General features: G+C 39.7%; 3 protein-coding genes across 4 annotated transcripts in view; 1 reads left to right on the top strand and 2 right to left on the bottom strand.

Moving 5' to 3' along the window:
• The window catches only part of npr2 (natriuretic peptide receptor 2), a 39354-nt gene extending 36262 nt beyond the window's left edge, over positions 1-3092 (bottom strand). For both annotated transcript variants that reach the window (XM_060862599.1, XM_060862600.1), the window contains exon 1: positions 2155-3092. In XM_060862599.1, coding sequence (XP_060718582.1) covers positions 2155-2878 — 724 coding nt within the window. In that variant the 5' untranslated portion in view covers positions 2879-3092. The remainder of the gene's footprint in view (positions 1-2154) is intronic.
• A 738-nt stretch (positions 3093-3830) lies between these two features.
• On the bottom strand, positions 3831-12356 carry anapc2 (anaphase promoting complex subunit 2). Its single transcript, XM_060863143.1, has 14 exons — positions 12157-12356; positions 11122-11377; positions 10431-10755; positions 9682-9814; positions 8934-9135; positions 8652-8771; positions 8427-8544; positions 8033-8211; positions 7773-7914; positions 7220-7295; positions 6540-6743; positions 5942-6074; positions 4919-5160; positions 3831-4109 (listed from the first exon to the last, which is right to left on the bottom strand). Exons 1-14 carry the CDS (start codon positions 12226-12228, stop codon positions 3897-3899), a joined length of 2415 nt encoding a protein of 804 aa, XP_060719126.1. The 5' UTR covers positions 12229-12356; the 3' UTR covers positions 3831-3896.
• Positions 12357-12407: 51 nt separating this feature from the next.
• On the top strand, positions 12408-15908 carry LOC132840996 (microtubule nucleation factor SSNA1-like). The gene is made up of 3 exons (XM_060863144.1): positions 12408-12603; positions 14125-14324; positions 15661-15908. The coding sequence occupies exons 1-3, from the start codon at positions 12552-12554 to the stop codon at positions 15763-15765; spliced, it is 357 nt and encodes a 118-aa protein (XP_060719127.1). The 5' UTR covers positions 12408-12551; the 3' UTR covers positions 15766-15908.
• Positions 15909-18314: the final 2406 nt, after the last annotated feature.

The raw sequence follows: 18314 nt of genomic DNA, 5'->3' as shown, positions 1-18314 counted from the left end.
AGAATATTAATATTAAGAACGTTTATGGTACTAAGAATGTATAGATACAGATTTCAGTCAGGTATCGTGTTATTTATGCTACTTGTTACTAAACATGAATTAATATGGAATTTAAAAGGTTTTTAATTTAAGGCTTTCAGTGAAATCTATTCTTTAAAAATATATAACAAAGCAATTAATCTGATTAAATAAATGATTATGCTTCAGGCTGTTTTTTACCTGCTATTTATTCTTATTCATTCTGATTTTCAGTTTCAAATTTTTATATACGGTGAAATATGTCACAACAAATAAAAAGAGTTGCGTCACAACAAATAAAAAGAGATCAGCTGAGCAAAATGTTATCATGTAGTGCACAAAGGATTATGTATAACTCTACTGCTCTAACGGATGTAAATATACTGTATGTGTAAAGAGAATTCACTTTAATTACATTAAATTTCACTGAAAATAATGAATCACTCGTATCCTACGCTGCAACTCGTATCTGTAAACCGTTACCAAAAATACACTCCTGAGGGACGCAAGTGGTGGAACGGCACCAAAATCCTGATGGCTTCAAAAACAATGCCTCATTGTGGTTTAATTTGATTGAATTAAGTGAAGAGATGAGACAGTGAGTGGGAGAAATATATACAGAAATGTGTGTACTGTATGTCTGAGTAATGCTCTCAAAACCATCACTTTTTAGAAAGTTTTACAGTTGAACCTCGAGGATATGTATTTTGTACCTTTATTATTACGTAGGAAAATGAATACATCATGAAGGACAGCTGTTGTACTTTAAATAAGCTCAAACACTGCATTAAATTCACTTTATCAGGAAATGAAGGTATAAAAGACTGACGTGAGACGAGGTTAAGCACACGAGAATAAGATCTGGTATTAAAATTTGATTGAAATGTAAAGTGGCATAATGATGATCGTATTAATGATGATGTAATGGACTTACTGCTTATAGTAATGAGTGTAAACTATATTCCTTCCTGATTACGTTTTACCATTAAAGCAAAATTTGTTTCTGTATCTTTGCCTGGAGAAAGTAAAACATGGCATCAGATATTTTAATGGAAAAACTGAAAAAACAGGAATTACTGAAGACATAAGATCTTAGGATGCACTCTTAGAGAGAGAAAAAAAGACCACTGTGAAAATAAATAAATACATAAATAATGCAGCCTGCATTTGTCAATGGAGTTTTCCATTAAGCATGAGCACATTGGTACCTTTAGTACCTTTATTATGTAATTTCATGAATTAAAAAAAGTGCTTGTAGTGTATCTTTAAAACTTTACTGTAAATCTGTTTCTTATAGCTACATTATGTCCACATTTCCAGGTTAAAGCAGCATTTTGGTACAAAAGATAAAGACAAGCCAAGATACAAATTATTTCCCTTTTCCCTCTGTTTTTCCTCTTTTCATGTTTCTTTAGAAACGTTATTGAAAACATTTCCATGGTGCCATAAATCAGAATTTGACTAAAATAAATGAATTAAGTAGCATTGCATCCGCCTTCAAAATTCTAATGTCTTGTACCTTGTAATGTATGTGTGTATCTTTTTCCCTGAAAAAGGTGAATAGCGTATCTTTAAAGTATCTTTACACTGAAAGGAGCCAGAGAGGTCCTGAAGCTGTATGGCCAATTTTTAAACATATGCCACAGTCACTGAAACAAGGTGCACCTTTAAAGTGACCAGATCAGTGACCAGGAAAGGTATAAAAAGTTTATTTTGTATGTCTGAGGGCTATAATTAGTGATTTCGGATTTGCCTTTCACGTGCTAATGATTCCAATTAATTTATATTAGTTACTATTAAGGTCTGAACAGTGACAGCATGAAATTATCATCTTTTTTAAATAAACTCTTAAAAAGGAGTATAATGTGCAGCTTTCCATGTTGCTGGGGTGGACACTGGTAGACATATGTTGTACCTTTTAGGTGTATCATTGACCTGGAAATGTGAATATAGTGTTTCTGGTAAAAGTTAAACAGATACTAAAGGTGTAAATGTAATGTTTCCATGCATTAGAACAGTTTGTGTAAGTGCACTTCAGTTCAGTTCCCTTTCTTCTGAATGCACCTCGACAGCTTAGGAGCTTTTTCTGTTGAGAAGGAACGTGTTAAACAGCAACAATAAACAGGTTGAACTTACTTCTTCCGTTCTCTTTGACAGATGTGACGATGTCTTTATAATTGGAGCTAACTTCAACTTCATCATAGGGAAAAGCTTCCACGGTGATGTTTTCGTTGCGCAGGCTGATGAAAATGCCTTCAGAGAGGAAGAAGTGCGGCCGATCGTCCTGCTTTAAGTCGTGGAAGATCATTACGGCGCGCCGCGTCCAGTTAAACTGCGTGTGCAGCGCGTTAACGAAGTCTCCCAGCTTGGTGGTGGTGGGTCCGGTGCGGAAGATTGTAGTGAACTCGTTTGTGTCATCGAAACCGTAAGCGAGTCCTCCGGCGGTGATGAGCGGAAGCTTCCAGTGGGATGTGAACCTCCCTACTGAAGCCACGGAATACACGCAGCCCGGTCCTATGAACGCGTCCGGTTTGTGGTAGAGTTTTGTGTCCACGGCGATGATCTGCGCTTTGTTTTCTGAGCACGAACCCGTGGAATCTTCCACGCTGAAGTTCAGCAGGTTTATCCCACGTGACCCGAGCAGTCCGCTGTTCAGGATGTTCTCCCTCGCCATGCGTATCGCAGGCAGCACGCGCGGAGATGCCCACGGGTACTTCACGTTGTCCGGGAGCAACACGGCCACAGTGATGTTATTCCCTGCATCCGTTCTGCACCAAGTCAGGACGCAGCAGATACATAACACAAGTAAACAGCGCACGAGATGCGTTTTATGTCCCATTCGAGCTCTGGGAAAAAACATGCGAATCCAACCAGAAGTCCAAGGTGCGTAAACAAATCCCAAGTAAAAGGTTTGCGCGTTTCCTTAAGAAATCATATGCAATCAGAATCTATCTTGTGCACAATGAGGAGATGGATGGAGGTCCTTAAAAAAAGTTGGGTTGTGGTTTTTGATGCTTGCTGCTTGCTGCTTGCTCCTCTTCCTCTGACTGGTCTCTGTGATGCTATTCATCCAAGTAACCAAGTTAAAATGTGTGCAGTCTTCGTCTCACACTGCACGGCCCCTACACGTCATGTAAATAACGCGTTATAGCCACGACAACTGCGCCCTCTTCCGGTCACGTGAAGTTTAACCATACTGACTTGAATCGAATGAATATTTCACACGTTTTTTTCATCATAAGCGATGCAAAAAAAAAAAAAGAAAAAAGAAATGAATGAAATTAGACAAAGCATGAAACTCAATAAATAAAAATTGCACAAACAGAGATGTAAATCAGTGTTGTAAATAAGTACAAAGCTTCACCGTATCTCAAAAAGAAATAATGCATAAATTCATCATTTTTTTAATTGCTGAGGAATCATTTGAACCTGGAACTAGAGGTTCAAAGTCGGCAAAAATGCCTGAGGAAAAAAATCTCAGGCTCTGAAGATCACACTGGTGCAAAGCCAGTGCCATTAATATCTATAATACTCATTTAACACTATAACCTATAATGCATGTCATTTATTGTGATATGGATCCATCGGTCACTTCACAGCTGCATGATTCCCTGTTATAATGCAGCCACTGGATGTAACAAAGCAATCGTTTGACCAGCATGATATCTATTTTTTTTTAATACTTTTTAATAGGATAGCATTTGAGAACTTGTGGATTTTGTATAGATTTCCCCCAGGCCTATGTGTTTAAAGAGTTAAATTAGTAATAGAGTATGTGTGCAGTGGTAAATAAAAGACCTCAAAATACAATATAAACAATTCAGCAGTTTATTGTGAATGAAAAACAATCCAACTAGAACAACTTTGTCTGTCCATCTCTACTGAGTAGTTTTGGGCAGCCTGTACACTCCGGCTGAGACGATCAGCTGGTGATCTCGCACTTTTTTCTGCAGGAACGCCTGCAGCTCGTTGACGTCCATCTCTGTGACACCGGGCCCCGTAGCCACAAACATGCGCAGCATGGAGTGAATCCTCTCTAGGGTCATGCTCTCCAGATTGGTCAACATGGCCTGAATGTAGGCCCAGAACAACTGAAGCACGAGAGAGAAGTATAGTCAGTGGCATGCAGTCTTTTCATGTATTGTTTTTTTTTTTGTTACCAATACAGCACAATAAACAATATGCATGGGTTTAAAAACCTGTTATAGGAAAATTAGTGTTGAGGAGATTTATTCCAACCCAACACCCCGCATCCTGATAAAAGCACATTTCCTGATAAAAGTTTTTAATTCTACTTATGCCACAGTGTTATTTTTATTTTTTATTTCTATTTAATCAAGAACATTTACACTTTATATATAATATACAGCTTATAACAGCTGCAATTTGCCAATGCTAGCAACTGTTTATTTGACTAACAAACCAACTATTATACTTGTTCATATAAAGGCACAGTCTGTAAAACCACAGTTCCTGTTATTCCTTATAGCAGATATCAACACTCTCTCTTGATTTTTTAATACAGCAGTGGGGGGGAAAAAACAGCAGCAAAATATCCTCGGTCCCTAAACCCTCCAGTATGCCGGCAGCGGAGCCTCTTTTTGAAAATGTGAAATAAAATTCTCCTCACTGAAAACTTCCCACATCATTGATTGTATTGTACTTTTCGTGTTAAACAGCAGATTTACACTTAGATTACACCTACATATGAAGCACCTAGTCAAGTCAATGTATATTAGATGTTGCTATGGAAACACTAAGGTGATAGAAGAAGCGCATTAATACATATAAACTTGTGTTTTTAACTACAGCCAGAAAGAACTGCAGCTCTGTTGTATAATGTTGAATATTTCACGAGGTCTTCAGTTGTACAACGCATGTATGCATTAACTTCACAGACCTGCAGCTTCTCCTCCCTCTGTTCTGACTGTGTGGTGGTGTTGGAGTCTCCCTCCTCATCGCTGTCTAGCAGCATGATGCCTCGGTCAGGCCGTTCACGGCTGGAGGCCTTCTCGAGGACGCCGTATCTGCCCGGTGACTCCTCATGGAGCACGCCATGCTGCTGCCACAGAGCTAGCTTTCTGCGCAGGAGCTCCTGGGGAACACCAAGAACTCCACTCAACTCCTCCAGAGCCCATGTGCCTGAGGGAAAAATCACATCATTTAGGATACACCTCATGTTTCCACCTTGGCTTGTAGCAGTAGCAGCAACTGCACAGTGACGGGAGTCTATTTTAGTACAGAGGAAAACTCTCACTCGGATAATAAAACAAGCTTTAATACAGAACTTTTAAAGATGAAATGAATCCTGCCATAATGAACAATTCATTCTTGACTGTAACTGATGTGATTTCAATAACAAAGGAGGAGATTTGCACTTTGCCAAAATAACAACAAGGATTATGTAGAAGTGCTGCTGCTATGATCATAAAGACTAATCTAATGCTCATTTCAGGACTTGTACACCAATTCAGTTCAATTCAATTTTATTTGAATGTGGCTTTTAACACTAGACACGATCACAAAGTCTGCGGCTAAAACTCCCTGAGGTGACTTTAGGAGGAAACCTTGAGAAGAACCATCCTCATCTGGGTGACACTGAATAGTTTGATTATAAACATATTTCTCTTCTACTGTAAGGTCAAAAAGTGCAAATATGTAACCAGGAAATTGATTCTAGTCACATGATGATTATAAAGTTGTCAACTGTCCAGTGATGGAGTTTTAAAAGCAAAAAATAGTCCTAAAGTTACAGCAACTGCAGTCCTGAGCGATCTTAGCAAATCTCTTCAAGCAGTCATCATGGTTTCTAAGTAGTTCATTTCAAAAACCAACACAAAAAGTCCCTGTATAAATACAACAGAATCTAAAATGGAAAAGAAGGTAGCATTAGACAGTTTGAGCTGTGTTTATATCACCTCACCCTTGTCCTGGAAGTGCAGGATGATGGCAGCGTGGATGGGAGACACAGAGAGGTTTGTAAGAGTGCGATCCTCCAGCTCCACATCCAGAGTTACTGATCCCAGGTGAGGCTTCCAGCTCAGAGTCCTCATAGCCTACACACACACACACACACACACCCCACGCACACACACACACATACCATGCACGCACACCACACCCACCACACACACCAGGCGCACACACACACACCACACGCACACCACAAGAACCACACACACACCACACATGCCACAAACACACACCATGCACACACACCACACGCACACACACCACACACCAACCACACACACACACCACACATGCCACAAACACACACCATGCACACACACCACACGCACACACACCACACACCAACCACACACACACACCAACCAACCACACACCCACAAACAAACACCAAACAACCACACACAAACACTTGTTTACTAATGAACTCTACATCTACACCCCAGCATAGCCCTTAATCTCAGCAACCAAAAGCAAATATTTGGCACATTTAGGTTTTCAAAATAAAAAATAGTTAGACATTTAATAAACAGCGTTAAAGGAAATGAGACCTTCAGCTTTTCAAAGCGGTGTGTGTAGGCTTCCATGGATTTGGACACAGCAGCAGGCAGTTCCAATTTCTCCTCTTTGAGCTGAGGCCAGAATTCTGAGGACAGGATCATGGCTGAAAGAGAAACAGGAGGCTGTTCATCCTTGGGCAGACGAGCCTCCTCTTCATGAACGTTAGTGTTAATCCGCCGGGAATCTGCCACATCCTATAGAGAGAGAGAGAGAGAGAGAGAGATTTCACTTGCTTATACTTTCACAATATCTAGTTATTACCTACATTATTTTTAACACTGTAATGAAATAGTTTTGGCTGCATGTCTCTCTCTACCAGTCAGCTGCTGATCAGGACAATCTGAGCTGACTTGCACTGGGTGACAGGATAAAGTGGAAAGCTACCAGTCAGTAATGTTTAAGCTGCCCTCTAGTGGACACTGAATTAATCCATAAGATGCACAAAAGATCATGTGAGAACTAGCTAATTTCCCATTCAGTTCAATTCAATTTTATTTTTATAGTGCTTTTAATATAGCAATGGTCACGAAGCAGCTTTATAGAATCACATAAACTCAGGAAATAAACGATGCTTTTCTGTAGTTATGCAGCAATAATAACATCAGTTGGCAGAAAATCGAGACAGAATGTGTGTCAACAGAGAAGAAGAGTTAAACGAGACGCCACTGACCTTCAGCATGACCTCACAGTAGTGCATGTGGGACTCTCCAAACCTCAGCTTCAGCAACTCCACATTCCGAATCTCCCTACACACACACACACACACACACACAAAAACACAGAGAGAGAGAGAGAGAGAGAGAGATTTATTAATATAAAGTAAATAATTTGTGTGTGTATCTGTCTGTCTGTGTCTCTCTGTCTGTGTCCGTGTGTGTGTACCGTGTCCGTGTGTGTGTGTACTGTGTCCGTGTGTGTGTGTACTGTGTCCGTGTGTGTGTACTGTGTCCGTGTGTGTGTGTACTGTGTCCGTGTGTGTGTGTACTGTGTCCGTGTGTGTGTACTGTGTCCGTGTGTGTGTGTACTGTGTCCGTGTGTGTGTGTGCCTGTGTGTGCGTGCCTGTGTGTGCGTGCCTGTGTGTGCTTGCCTGTGTGTGCTTGCCTGTGTGTGTGCTTGCCTGTGTGTGTGCTTGCCTGTGTGTGCGTGTGCCTGTGTGCGCGTGCCTGTGTGTGTGCCCGTGTGTGTGTGTGTGTGCCTGTGTGTGTAAGTTGAGTAAATACACCTTGCAGTGTTGTAGTTGAGTTGGTGCAGCAACCGGTCTGCCAGCACAGTTTTGTACTCATCAATGAAGATCTCCTTACTCCCGAAGATGCTCACCAGAAGACTGATGATGTCTGAAGAGCGGCGTTTAGAACCCGTCTTATCTACAGAGACGAGGATCAAGCTAAGCTTAACGTCAAACAAGGTGACATTAGGAACGTATAACCAGCCATCAGGAAAACAAGGTTTTTGACAGAAACATGAAGTGTGTGGTCCTGTAACCTGTTAGAGCATCAGTAGGGTCAGGGCTCCACTCCTCCGGATCACTCCCCTCATCCTCACTGTCTTGTGTTTCCAGGGTAACAGGGTCAGCCCGAGAGAGCTCGCTGGCTAACTCACTACAACCCTCTGTGTCACCCGTTAGACTGGCGACAATCTGACGCACGGTGTCCTCACGTGTTCTGTCAGATAGACAAGAGCAGATATAAGATGACAGAAAAGAATTCGTAGACCAATTTTTAGCATTTATATTTTTTGCCACTCTGACCTCTGATATTAGGTTGTGACCTCAGATTAGGATGTTTTCCACAAGAAGGATAAATATAGCAAAAAACTAGCAAAGAACACGTGTGTGTTTGTATTTACAGAGTGTGACAGGTACAGAGTTGTGCCTTACCTCAGGTATTTGCGAATGGGTTGGCAAGCCACCTGAAGGATGACCATGGAGGGGTCAAGCTCCCGTAAAGCTTTAATGGCTGAGATGTAGACGGTTATTATGTCAGATGTGTGAACTCCTGCAACGGAAAGAAGGATCTTAAAGTTAACCGATTTGTAGAGAAATTGCATCACTTTTTTTTATTCATTTTTTTTTTTTTTTTTTTGCAAGAAATTAGATGCTGACCCGGGTGCAACAGACGAGTCTCAAATGCGGATTTAAGAGAGTTAAGGAGTTGCTGTCTTTGATTTGTCCGCTCCAGACAGAACTTCAGGTCTTCAACAGCAGGGGTGGATTCTGGGAAATCTACACAGGAAAAAAAAAAAAGATATACTGTATATATTTAACACTTTCAAATAGCAAAGTATGTAAAACATACAAAGTTTGCAAATCAATTAATTAATCATCATCAAATTAAAGACATGCAATACATGCAGGTTTATTTATATTTATTTATTTTTTTTTTACCTCGAATGATGCTGAAAAGTTCATCAATCCTCATGTTGACATAGATACGGCAGAAGAACTGCTGCATATGACAGCGCCAGCGCTGCAGGATGGTACTACCAACGTAATCTAGCTTCTTGTCTGTTAGCAAAGAGCTGGTGTTGGTCTCGCCTACCTCGCTCGCAAATACCCTACTGAGCCAACCAAGGACCTGCTCTAACCACTGGAACATAAAAAAAAAAGAAACAATCAGGAAGATTTGGAGAAAGTTTTAATCTGAAAATGTGAAGATTACAAAATTAATATAAATGGTTGTTTTGGATATTTATGTTCATAAAAAAAGAAAATTCAATACTATTCAATACTAGACAAATATTTATGCACTCAAAAGTTTCATTTTTCTTTTAGTTGCCCAACATGTTTGTCATGTAAACATGTAAATGTTTGTCCTACTAACAGTGTCTAAGATTCAGTGTAACAAAACCAAATCTCTGCTCATATATTTTTACAGTAACTGTTTCACCAAACTGGCGTGCTCGACTTTTACAAACACTCATTTATATTTCTATTACAATGAGCAATTTGGTAAATACATGATTCTACATGAGCTAACTCGAGCCGTACCCTAATTCGGGTACTTGTGGTAAAAACAGCAACAAACCTCTACAACACCCTGTGAACACGTGAGTATATGTGAGCAGTCATTGTAACATGGTCTTGTGTGAGGAATCTATGTGAATATAGTTTGGGACTAAATCTGTTGACATACATCATTGAAGTCTGAAAGGAAGGATCGTTCGTATTCGCCTCTGCAGCGCTGCTCCATCCGCTGCTCAATCAGGCGGTGCAAAATGCTGGTCACTGCCTCAGAGCTCACTCTTTCCAGCAGCTGCAGTCTGGAGCTGCAACACACACAGAAACACACATAAACACACAGAAACACACTCAAATGCACACAGACACTCAAACGCACACAGGCACTCAAACGCACACAGGCACTCAAACGCACACACAGACAAACACAAAGACACAGACACACAAACACACAGACACTCAAACGCACACAGGCACTCAAACGCACACAGGCACTCAAACGCACACAGGCACTCAAACGCACACACAGACAAACACAAAGACACAGACACACAAACACACAGACACTCAAATGCACACAGGCACTCAAACGCACACAGGCACTCAAACGCACACACAGACAAACACAAAGACACAGACACACAGGCACTCAAACGCACACAGGCACTCAAACGCACACAGGCACTCAAACGCACACAGGCACTCAAACGCACACAGGCACTCAAACGCACACACAGACAAACGCAAAGACACAGACACACAAACACACAGACACACAGAGAGAGAGAGAGAGAGAGAGAGAGAGAGAGAGAGAGAGAGAGAGAGGTCTACTCACTCGGAGGATACAAAGGATAGAATAATTGTTTAAATAATAGTTTTTAATTAAAAAAACGTTTGTGATAATGTTTGCCCTCATACACTTACAGGATGTGACTAAACTCTTGCAGTTGCTCCAGAGCGTCTTGGCACCAGCAGGCCTGTGCTGTGGAGGTGCAACCCGTACAGACATCATTCCCATCGCTCTCTGCTGCCACATCATCAGGCTCGATCTGCTCTCCGATCTGGCTCATGTACACGGAGAAGGTGCGGCTGTAGAACTCTAGAACGCGCTGCTGTAACACTGGAGGTGGAGAGAACAGGAGGATGGCACGGATAATGGAGAAGGCCCTCTCTCGCAGGCCATGTGCTCCGGGCCCGAGCAGACCTGCTCGATTCTCATCCTGCCAAGAACCGAGTCGCTCAAGGCCATCTGTGTTCAGCAAATATAGAGCGCATTCTTATTAAGAAAGGGCAGTGAACAAGGTCTGGGAGATTTATATCTATTCACACTCGGACACCTAAATTATTGTACAATTTCCCCAATTATACATTTAACAATATAATGTGCAACCCTTCACAAACAAAGCCAGGAAAAAAAGCCAAACAGAAACCTGTACACTGTGTTGCATCCAAGTTGGAAAGTTGGATAAAATTTACTTTCTTGTCTGGCTAATGTTAAAACATTTACTGCCCTTAAACTAAAAACACTGGACTCCTTCTTTAACTTTTACGGTGACAACACATCAATTTCCCTTTATCATAAACAAAAGGCACAAAAAAGAAGAATTCAGCATACAGAGAAAAGGTTGCAGCCTCCGCAGCAGGGTCCTAAATGCTTCCAAAAGTGCTCTGGCTTTGTCTCTCTCTTGTAAATCCACCTCCGGACGCTGAAGTCCAGCCCAGAACTCCGGAGCTACATTGGACGCCAAAGAAACCTGCAGTGTCTCAAGCAGCCAACCTTCCACATACTGACCCAGTCCTTTGTTACACAGCAGGGTCAGAGCATCAGAAACAGACTCATCAGAGACTGGAGAGGGTGTGGATGGTGATACCTATAGGACAAAATGTCAGCTTATTACTTGCCAGTCGTATAAAAACATACATTAGCTGTTGGGACATTTTTAAACAGGGGCGTGTGGTAGCCTAGTGGTTAAGGTGTTGGGATGCCAATCGGAAGGTTGTGAGTTCAAACTCCGGGTCCACCAATACCCACTTTCCACCCGAAAGAATCACCGGGTGGGGTGCGGGTTCAATGTTGGTTCCACTGGCGAGTCTTCTAATAACCGGTATGGCTTTGTGAACATACATTGGCATCCAAAGGCGCGAATCATGATTTAAAAATGTCACTAACGATGTTCTCTTTTGTCTTGTTGGTCACTGTAACCCCACCCACAGCCCCTGAAGCAAGTCACACTGCCTTAGTGGAAAAGGGGCACAAGCTGCCACAGTTGGGCCCCTGAGCAAGGCCCTTAACCCTCAATTGCTCAGTTGTATAAAAAAAAATATAGATAACGTTAGTCGCTCTGGATAAAGGCGTCTGCTAAATGCTGGAAATGTAAATATATAACACTTTGAAATTGCTGCAGTTCTGAGAAACCTGAATGCAGTTAAGTTATTGATGCTTGCGTTTACATCACATTATGTCCTGATTTTGATTTTTTTTTTTACCTTCTATAAGCTACATCAGTCTGAATAAAGTGCCTATGCAGATGTTTAAAAGACTGACAGACGCATTGAAACGCATAATTTTTCCGGGCCGGAAATCTATTTTCCAAATTGCACCTTTAACTCCAACATTGTTTTGTTGTTAGCTTTAACCTTTCAGACTCACCAGTGCAGCAGTCACAGTGTCCCAAGCTCCAGACAGCCCCTGCACCATTAATACCGACGACTTCTCGTTCATATTCGCACCAAAACAAGACACATTCTTAGGAGCCGTATTTAGTTAGTTAGTTAGTTATTCATTTTTCGTGGTAAGAATCGAGTTAGCTCTTCTATCAAGCGTCGGTCGCGTGTTGATGACATCACGCTCCCGGAAGTTAATAAACCGCCTGGTGGGGAAAAGTTTTCAATTGTAAAATCACTTTGGAAACAGAAACAAGGAGGTGTGGAGTTTGTCTGAGAATCACTACGGAGTTTAGTTACAGTAGGACATTAACGAGCTTCAGTACATGAGCATTAAAAGTAGAACATCAGTGTAAAGCAGGTGGTTTAAAGATAATCACAATGACCCAACAAGGAGCAGCTCTGCAAACATACAACAACGAGCTGGTCAAGTGTAAGTAACTTCACTAGTTTAAATATCATTCTGTGTGTGTTATCTATGTCTTCTTTATTAATAACTTCATTTAAATCATCTTTGCCAACAGGATTAATGTGGATTTAGAGCCTAAAGTAGTTAAGTAGCTGCCATAAAGCAATATAACCAGCAGTTCTTTTGTTTTCAGTATCTGGTAAAAAAAACAACAACAACAACAACAATCCCTTATTGACTTATATGAAAACTTATATTCTATTTTGATAATAAATTTAATAATCTCTAACCACAAGGTTGTGTTTCGCAGATCCCTTTAAAAACTACAGCACATTAGTTTATCACATTCAGCCAATTTGGTCAAAATACATAGATTATCAATAATATCAATAAAATTATCACTAGAATCATTAACACATACCTTGACATCTGTTGACGTATTGAGACCGGGATCATTTATGTCACAATATAAACTGAATGATATTAAACCATTTTTCTTCTTTTTTTTTTTTTTTTTTTTTTACAGGCTATTTAATTTGGAATAACTGTATATTTAATACATGTTTAAGCCATGAGGAGGCACCATGCAAGAAATGATTATATACTGATGATAAAATGATGAAAAATAAAACATATGATGGATTTATGTCTATTTATTATAGATTTATTTATTTGAGGCTAATATTGAAAAGGAGAAAAAAAATGCTAAATATCTGTGAAAAGTTTTATAAGACACTTTTTACAATTTCTGCTATTAAGTAGAAAATTTGGTGACATCACATGAGCTGCTTCCAGTGTGTAATGATTAAAAACAAAACACACACACGTTTATTTGATTAATAATTAAAATATGCATGTTTTAGATAAACAAGGTAGGATTAAGTTAAATCTGCATGAACTGAACAGGGGTAAAAATGTAATATAAAAGAGTTGAATAGATTTGCAGCACTAACTTTCACACCTTTGTCTACTAGTAATAATAATTATATAACGTTAGCATCGTCAGACTTTGGAGCTCGGTTTGGAAAGCTCTGCACTTGAGGCATTCTTTGTTGTTGTTTTAGCCAGTGACAGGAACGCCTGCTTCTCCTTCATTAGACCATGTTGTGTGATTCAGCTAAAATTCAGCTGAACTAAGCTTTTTTTTGTACATACAGAAAATCCCACTTATTTTTCATTATCATGAATAAATGCAGTAGCTTTATGTAAAAGCAGATGTTTGTTAGACAGTTAATTTATCGCCTGACTTTACAACAGCGCTGCTGAATTCTCAAATCTGATTGGTGAAAAGGTGTCGATCTCATTATTTTTAGCTTTTTTGTCATTCCACAACACCAAGTGGAAAATATTTTGATCTGTCATATTTGAACAAATAAAAAAAAATACAACACCTATAATGAGCTTTATGATGGTATTACACCAGTGTACCACTGTTTTTGATGGTTTTCTTCTAACATGAGCCGCCATGTTTTATTTTCTTTCAAAGCTTCAACACGGCAAGAACGTTCCAGAAATTTCCAAACGTAATTCACTTTGCTTCCTCAGGTATAGAGGAGCTGTTCTTTAAAAGAGATGAGCTGAATAAGCAGATCCAGCAGGAGGAAGAGGAGAAGGCTCGTCTTCAGCATGACATCCGTGTGCTTACAGAGAAGTTAAGCCGCGTGTCCGAAAGTCTGGACCACCGCCTCGCTACACGCAATGAGCTTGATAGGACCATCGCTGAGACAGAAGCTGCTTACATGAAAGTACGGCACGAGTCTTATTCGATCATTCTCTTTTTCTTTTTATCTTTGGAGATTATTTTGCACTGTAGATCTTCAAGAACACTTTTGATTTGTGCTTTAGATCATAAAGCTCAATCCAGAATTAATGAAGTTAAATGCGAATGTTGCTGTACAAGTTGACAGCTTTCATTCAGCCTCTGGGTAGTACACATAATCTCAGCTAATGAAGTAGACACACACTCCCACACGTGGCTGATTAAAAAACAACACAACCATGACAGGTGGGGTGGAAGACAGTGTCCCTGCGTCCCAGTTCACCTACTGTCCATCCTAAAGAGATCAGAATAAGTTTGTCTCAAATTGTTTGTTGAAAAGAGTTTCCTGAAGGTATACAGATGGCCTTCTATTTCTGGTAGATTTTCCTGGAAGTGTGGATCCGTGCACACTGATGAAGGATTTGTAAAAGAATTCTATTACAAAAATATTGTTAATTATTTCTTCTTTAGTGTTTATTGCACATTACTCTGAACATTACTCATTACCGCCAACAAGCAGTTCCTGACTACACAGTTTATATTACACCCCTATTTTGCACATACTATACTTATGCACATACGACCTGCTGTAACTTTATTTACTGTTTTACAGATACTGACATATTTATCTGCACTTGTTCCTTTGCACATTTTTTTTTTTGTACTATTTGCACTTCTGCTTGATATTAAACAGTATTTCGTTGCTACAGTAGGTACCTCTACTATGCAATAACAATAAAGTTCTATCTGTCTGTCTATCTCTCTTAACCTGATATTTGGGTTGAAACTCAACTCAGGGATGTGGTAGCTTAGTGGTTAAAGTGTTGGACTACTGACCGGAAGGTCATGAGTTTGAATCCCAGGTCCACCAGTGCTGCCCCAGCTGGGCCCCTGAGCAAGGCCCTCAACCCTCAATTGGACAGTTGTATAAATTAATAGTAAGTCACCCTGTATGAAGGTGTCTGCTAAATGCCAGAAATGTAAATGTAACTCTTGTTTTTCTGTGTTAGACAATGAATCACAATTTTAATTGTTAATTACAAAAATTCAGTATAATATAAGCCTCCATTTAGGTCTTTAAACATATTATTATTGTGCATACCCCTCTGTGTGGTTTTTTATTTATTTTTATTTTTATTTTTTTATTTTAAATGTTCCTAGTTTTTCTTTCTTACTGTTACTTGTCACATACCTGAAGAAAATTCGCAGAATATTTTCTTTCTAGACGCTAGGATTATTTTTCTTGTTTGCAGTCTCAGCATAAAACCAGAATACAGTTAGTATTTGCTTGCTTAATTCCTTTTTTTTTTCCTCTCTCCAAGATTCTAGAAAGTTCTCAGACTCTTTTAAGTGTTTTGAAGAAGGAGACCGGAAACCTCACCAAAGCCACGGAGCCTCGGAGCAACAGAGACCGTTTACCTCTGTAGCTGTATTTTTCAGGCTGAAATGCTCAGACACCTTACAGCATTTTACTTAGCTTTCATATCTTGATATTTTAATATTGAATTTATGTTCGTGATCATACACTGTATTTAAATGGGATGTTTTTAATAAAGGCTATTTCTTGTGATGTTCTTTTGTTTCATGACCATCAAAAATTGTCACAGCTGACCCCATTATTTCAGTTCAATTCAATTTATTTGTATTGCGCTTTTAACAATTCCCATTGTCTCAAAGCAGCTTTATAGAAGTATGGAAACATGAGAGAGAGAGAGAGAGAGAGAGGAAAAAATACATATACATATATATAATGTGTGTGTGTATTATTTATATGTGTACAATATGTGTATTATTTATATATGAAGCCTTCATGGTTACAAAAAAATCTCTTTACTAGATCAGTGTATTTCTCCAGCCTTACTGAAGATAACAAAAATAAAACTAAATTTGTATTTAATACTGTAGCAAAATTAACTAGTAATAAAAAGCTACACTAAGGTATCTAAAAAATTTGAACATTTCCTTTCCTAATTTAAAATTTTTTTGCTGGTTCAGTCTAAATAGTCAGTCACCTGATCAAGTTCTGTGGTGTCAGATGGCGATCCTATCATGGATAATAATTCTGGGAGACTGTTGGTAGATCTCTCTGCAGTAGCAGATGTAAATGTACGTTTAACAGTGTGATGTAGCGAATTTGAAATATTGTGTCTGAAGTGCAATTAAATGAAATAAGATAATGGTCAGGGAAAGCTTCTGATTGAGGCACTCTGACTATATTTTCTATATTTATTCCAAATGTGGGGGGCACGGTGGCTTAGTAGTTAGCACGTTCGCCTCACACCTCCAGGGTTGGGGGTTCGATTCCCGCCTCCGCCTTGTGTGTGTGGAGTTTGCATGTTCTCCCCGTGCCTCAGGGGTTTCCTCCGGGTACTCTGGTTTCCTCCCCCAGTCCAAAGACATGCATGGTAGGTTGATTGGCATCTCTGGAAAATTGTCTGTAGTGTGTGATTGCGTGAGTGAATGAGAGTGTGTGTGTGTGTGCCCTGCGATGGGTTGGCACTCCATCCAGGGTGTATCCTGCCTTGATGCCCGATGACGCCTGAGATAGGCACAGGCTCCCCGTGACCTGAGGTAGTTCGGATAAGCGGTAGAAAAGAGTGAGTGAGTGAGTGAGTGAGTAATCCGAGGGTAAGAACGAGATCAAGAGTGTGACCTCCATTATGAGTGGGTCCTGTTACAGTTAGAGGATCTTCTAACTTATCATCATGAAAAACTGCGACACCTCCTCCCCTGCCTGTTAGGCGTACTGTAGCTGATGTATATAACTATAACTAGGGCAGTCAAGCAGAATACGGTTTTTTGGCAGGTTGTTAAAATCGCTTGTAAGAAGTTTCCGCCCTCCTCAGTGATTGGCTTGTAGACACCAAACTCATTTGGTATTGAGTAAAAGTTCTATTTACTGAGTCGATTCTTTCAAACTATCAATTTGAATGAATCAAACTCCTGTTCGATCGATTCAGATTGAGCCACGCTGCTTCTTTGTTTAAACAAGTCAAGGCAAGTCAAGTTAAGAAGCTTTTATTGTCATTTTAAACATATATAGCTGTTGCAGTGCACAGTGAACTGAGACGGCGTTTCTCCGGGGATCGTGGTGCTACATAAAGAGCTAAGGACTTAGTAAGTTAGTCCTGGTTACATAAAGTGCATCTGTGTAACCTGGTGCAAACAGTGCAGGACAAAAGACAAAAAGACAGTGCAAACAAAAAATACAAGACATTACACAAAAGACGATACACAAAAACAGTGCCGACCAGTGTAAATACTGTATGTTCAATCAATTTTATGTGTGAAGAAATACTGGAATGAACACATTAGTCTTATAGCAGCAGTTACATGAGATATTGTATAGTATTGTGCAAAACAGCAAAAACAGTGTTCAAAACAGCATGCAAACAGTTTGATAATTTCAAGACAAAAACATTGTGCTTAATGTTTTTACACCACCAGATCATCTGAATGCCATACAGGAATACCTTTGATCAGCTGTAAGGTATGTAACCAGGCATTTATTATGGCTTATATGTGTTTATCTGGTCCATTTTATCACTGTTTTCAATCCTGGAATTGGTCTGTTTTAAATGCTGCACGGCTCTTTGGATTTTACTGTAGGTAGTGGTGGGTAGATCCCAGAAAAAAAGCGACATGAATGTAATTGATTTATAGTGACATATAAATCAATTACATTAAGTTTTATAGTTTGGTAGCTGAGAAAAACCACACAATTGGCAAATAAAGCTGGTTCTGGTTCTGATTCTGATACAGAGGTGTGCCAACATGTGTCAACCTGGCACAGGAGAGTGTGCCTCTACAAAAACCTCTCTGTAATATCCCTGATACACAGATTAACACAGATAAACTAAAAAAAATTTAAACAGTTAATGGTGAGATGCTATAAAATAGATTTCTGGAGTTTTTAGGTTTTCACCACACAAATTCACAAAGATATATGGTCTAAAATTGTAAAATTTTCTCTTAC

Source organism: Tachysurus vachellii, chromosome 26 (assembly GCF_030014155.1).
Source record: "Tachysurus vachellii isolate PV-2020 chromosome 26, HZAU_Pvac_v1, whole genome shotgun sequence".
In the NCBI taxonomy this organism is placed as follows: Eukaryota; Metazoa; Chordata; class Actinopteri; order Siluriformes; family Bagridae; genus Tachysurus; species Tachysurus vachellii.
Note: the sequence above shows the minus strand (reverse complement) of the source record. Positions and strands in the feature narration are given on the sequence as shown.

Bases quoted from the DNA above. Each gene is read 5' to 3' on its own strand.
- LOC132840996 (XM_060863144.1), top strand. From the start codon at position 12,552: ATGACCCAACAAGGAGCAGCTCTGCAAACATACAACAACGAGCTGGTC. The intron at 12,604-14,124 runs GTAAGTAACTTC...TTGCTTCCTCAG, and splicing joins CAACAACGAGCTGGTCAAGT to GTATAGAGGAGCTGTTCTTT. The intron at 14,325-15,660 runs GTACGGCACGAG...CCTCTCTCCAAG, and splicing joins CAGAAGCTGCTTACATGAAA to ATTCTAGAAAGTTCTCAGAC.
- anapc2 (XM_060863143.1), bottom strand. From the start codon at position 12,228: ATGAACGAGAAGTCGTCGGTATTAATGGTGCAGGGGCTGTCTGGAGCT. The intron at 9,815-10,430 runs GTAAGTGTATGA...TGTGTGTTGCAG, and splicing joins CAAGAGTTTAGTCACATCCT to CTCCAGACTGCAGCTGCTGG. The intron at 6,075-6,539 runs GTCTCATTTCCT...GTGTGTGTGTAG, and splicing joins ACCGCTTTGAAAAGCTGAAG to GCTATGAGGACTCTGAGCTG.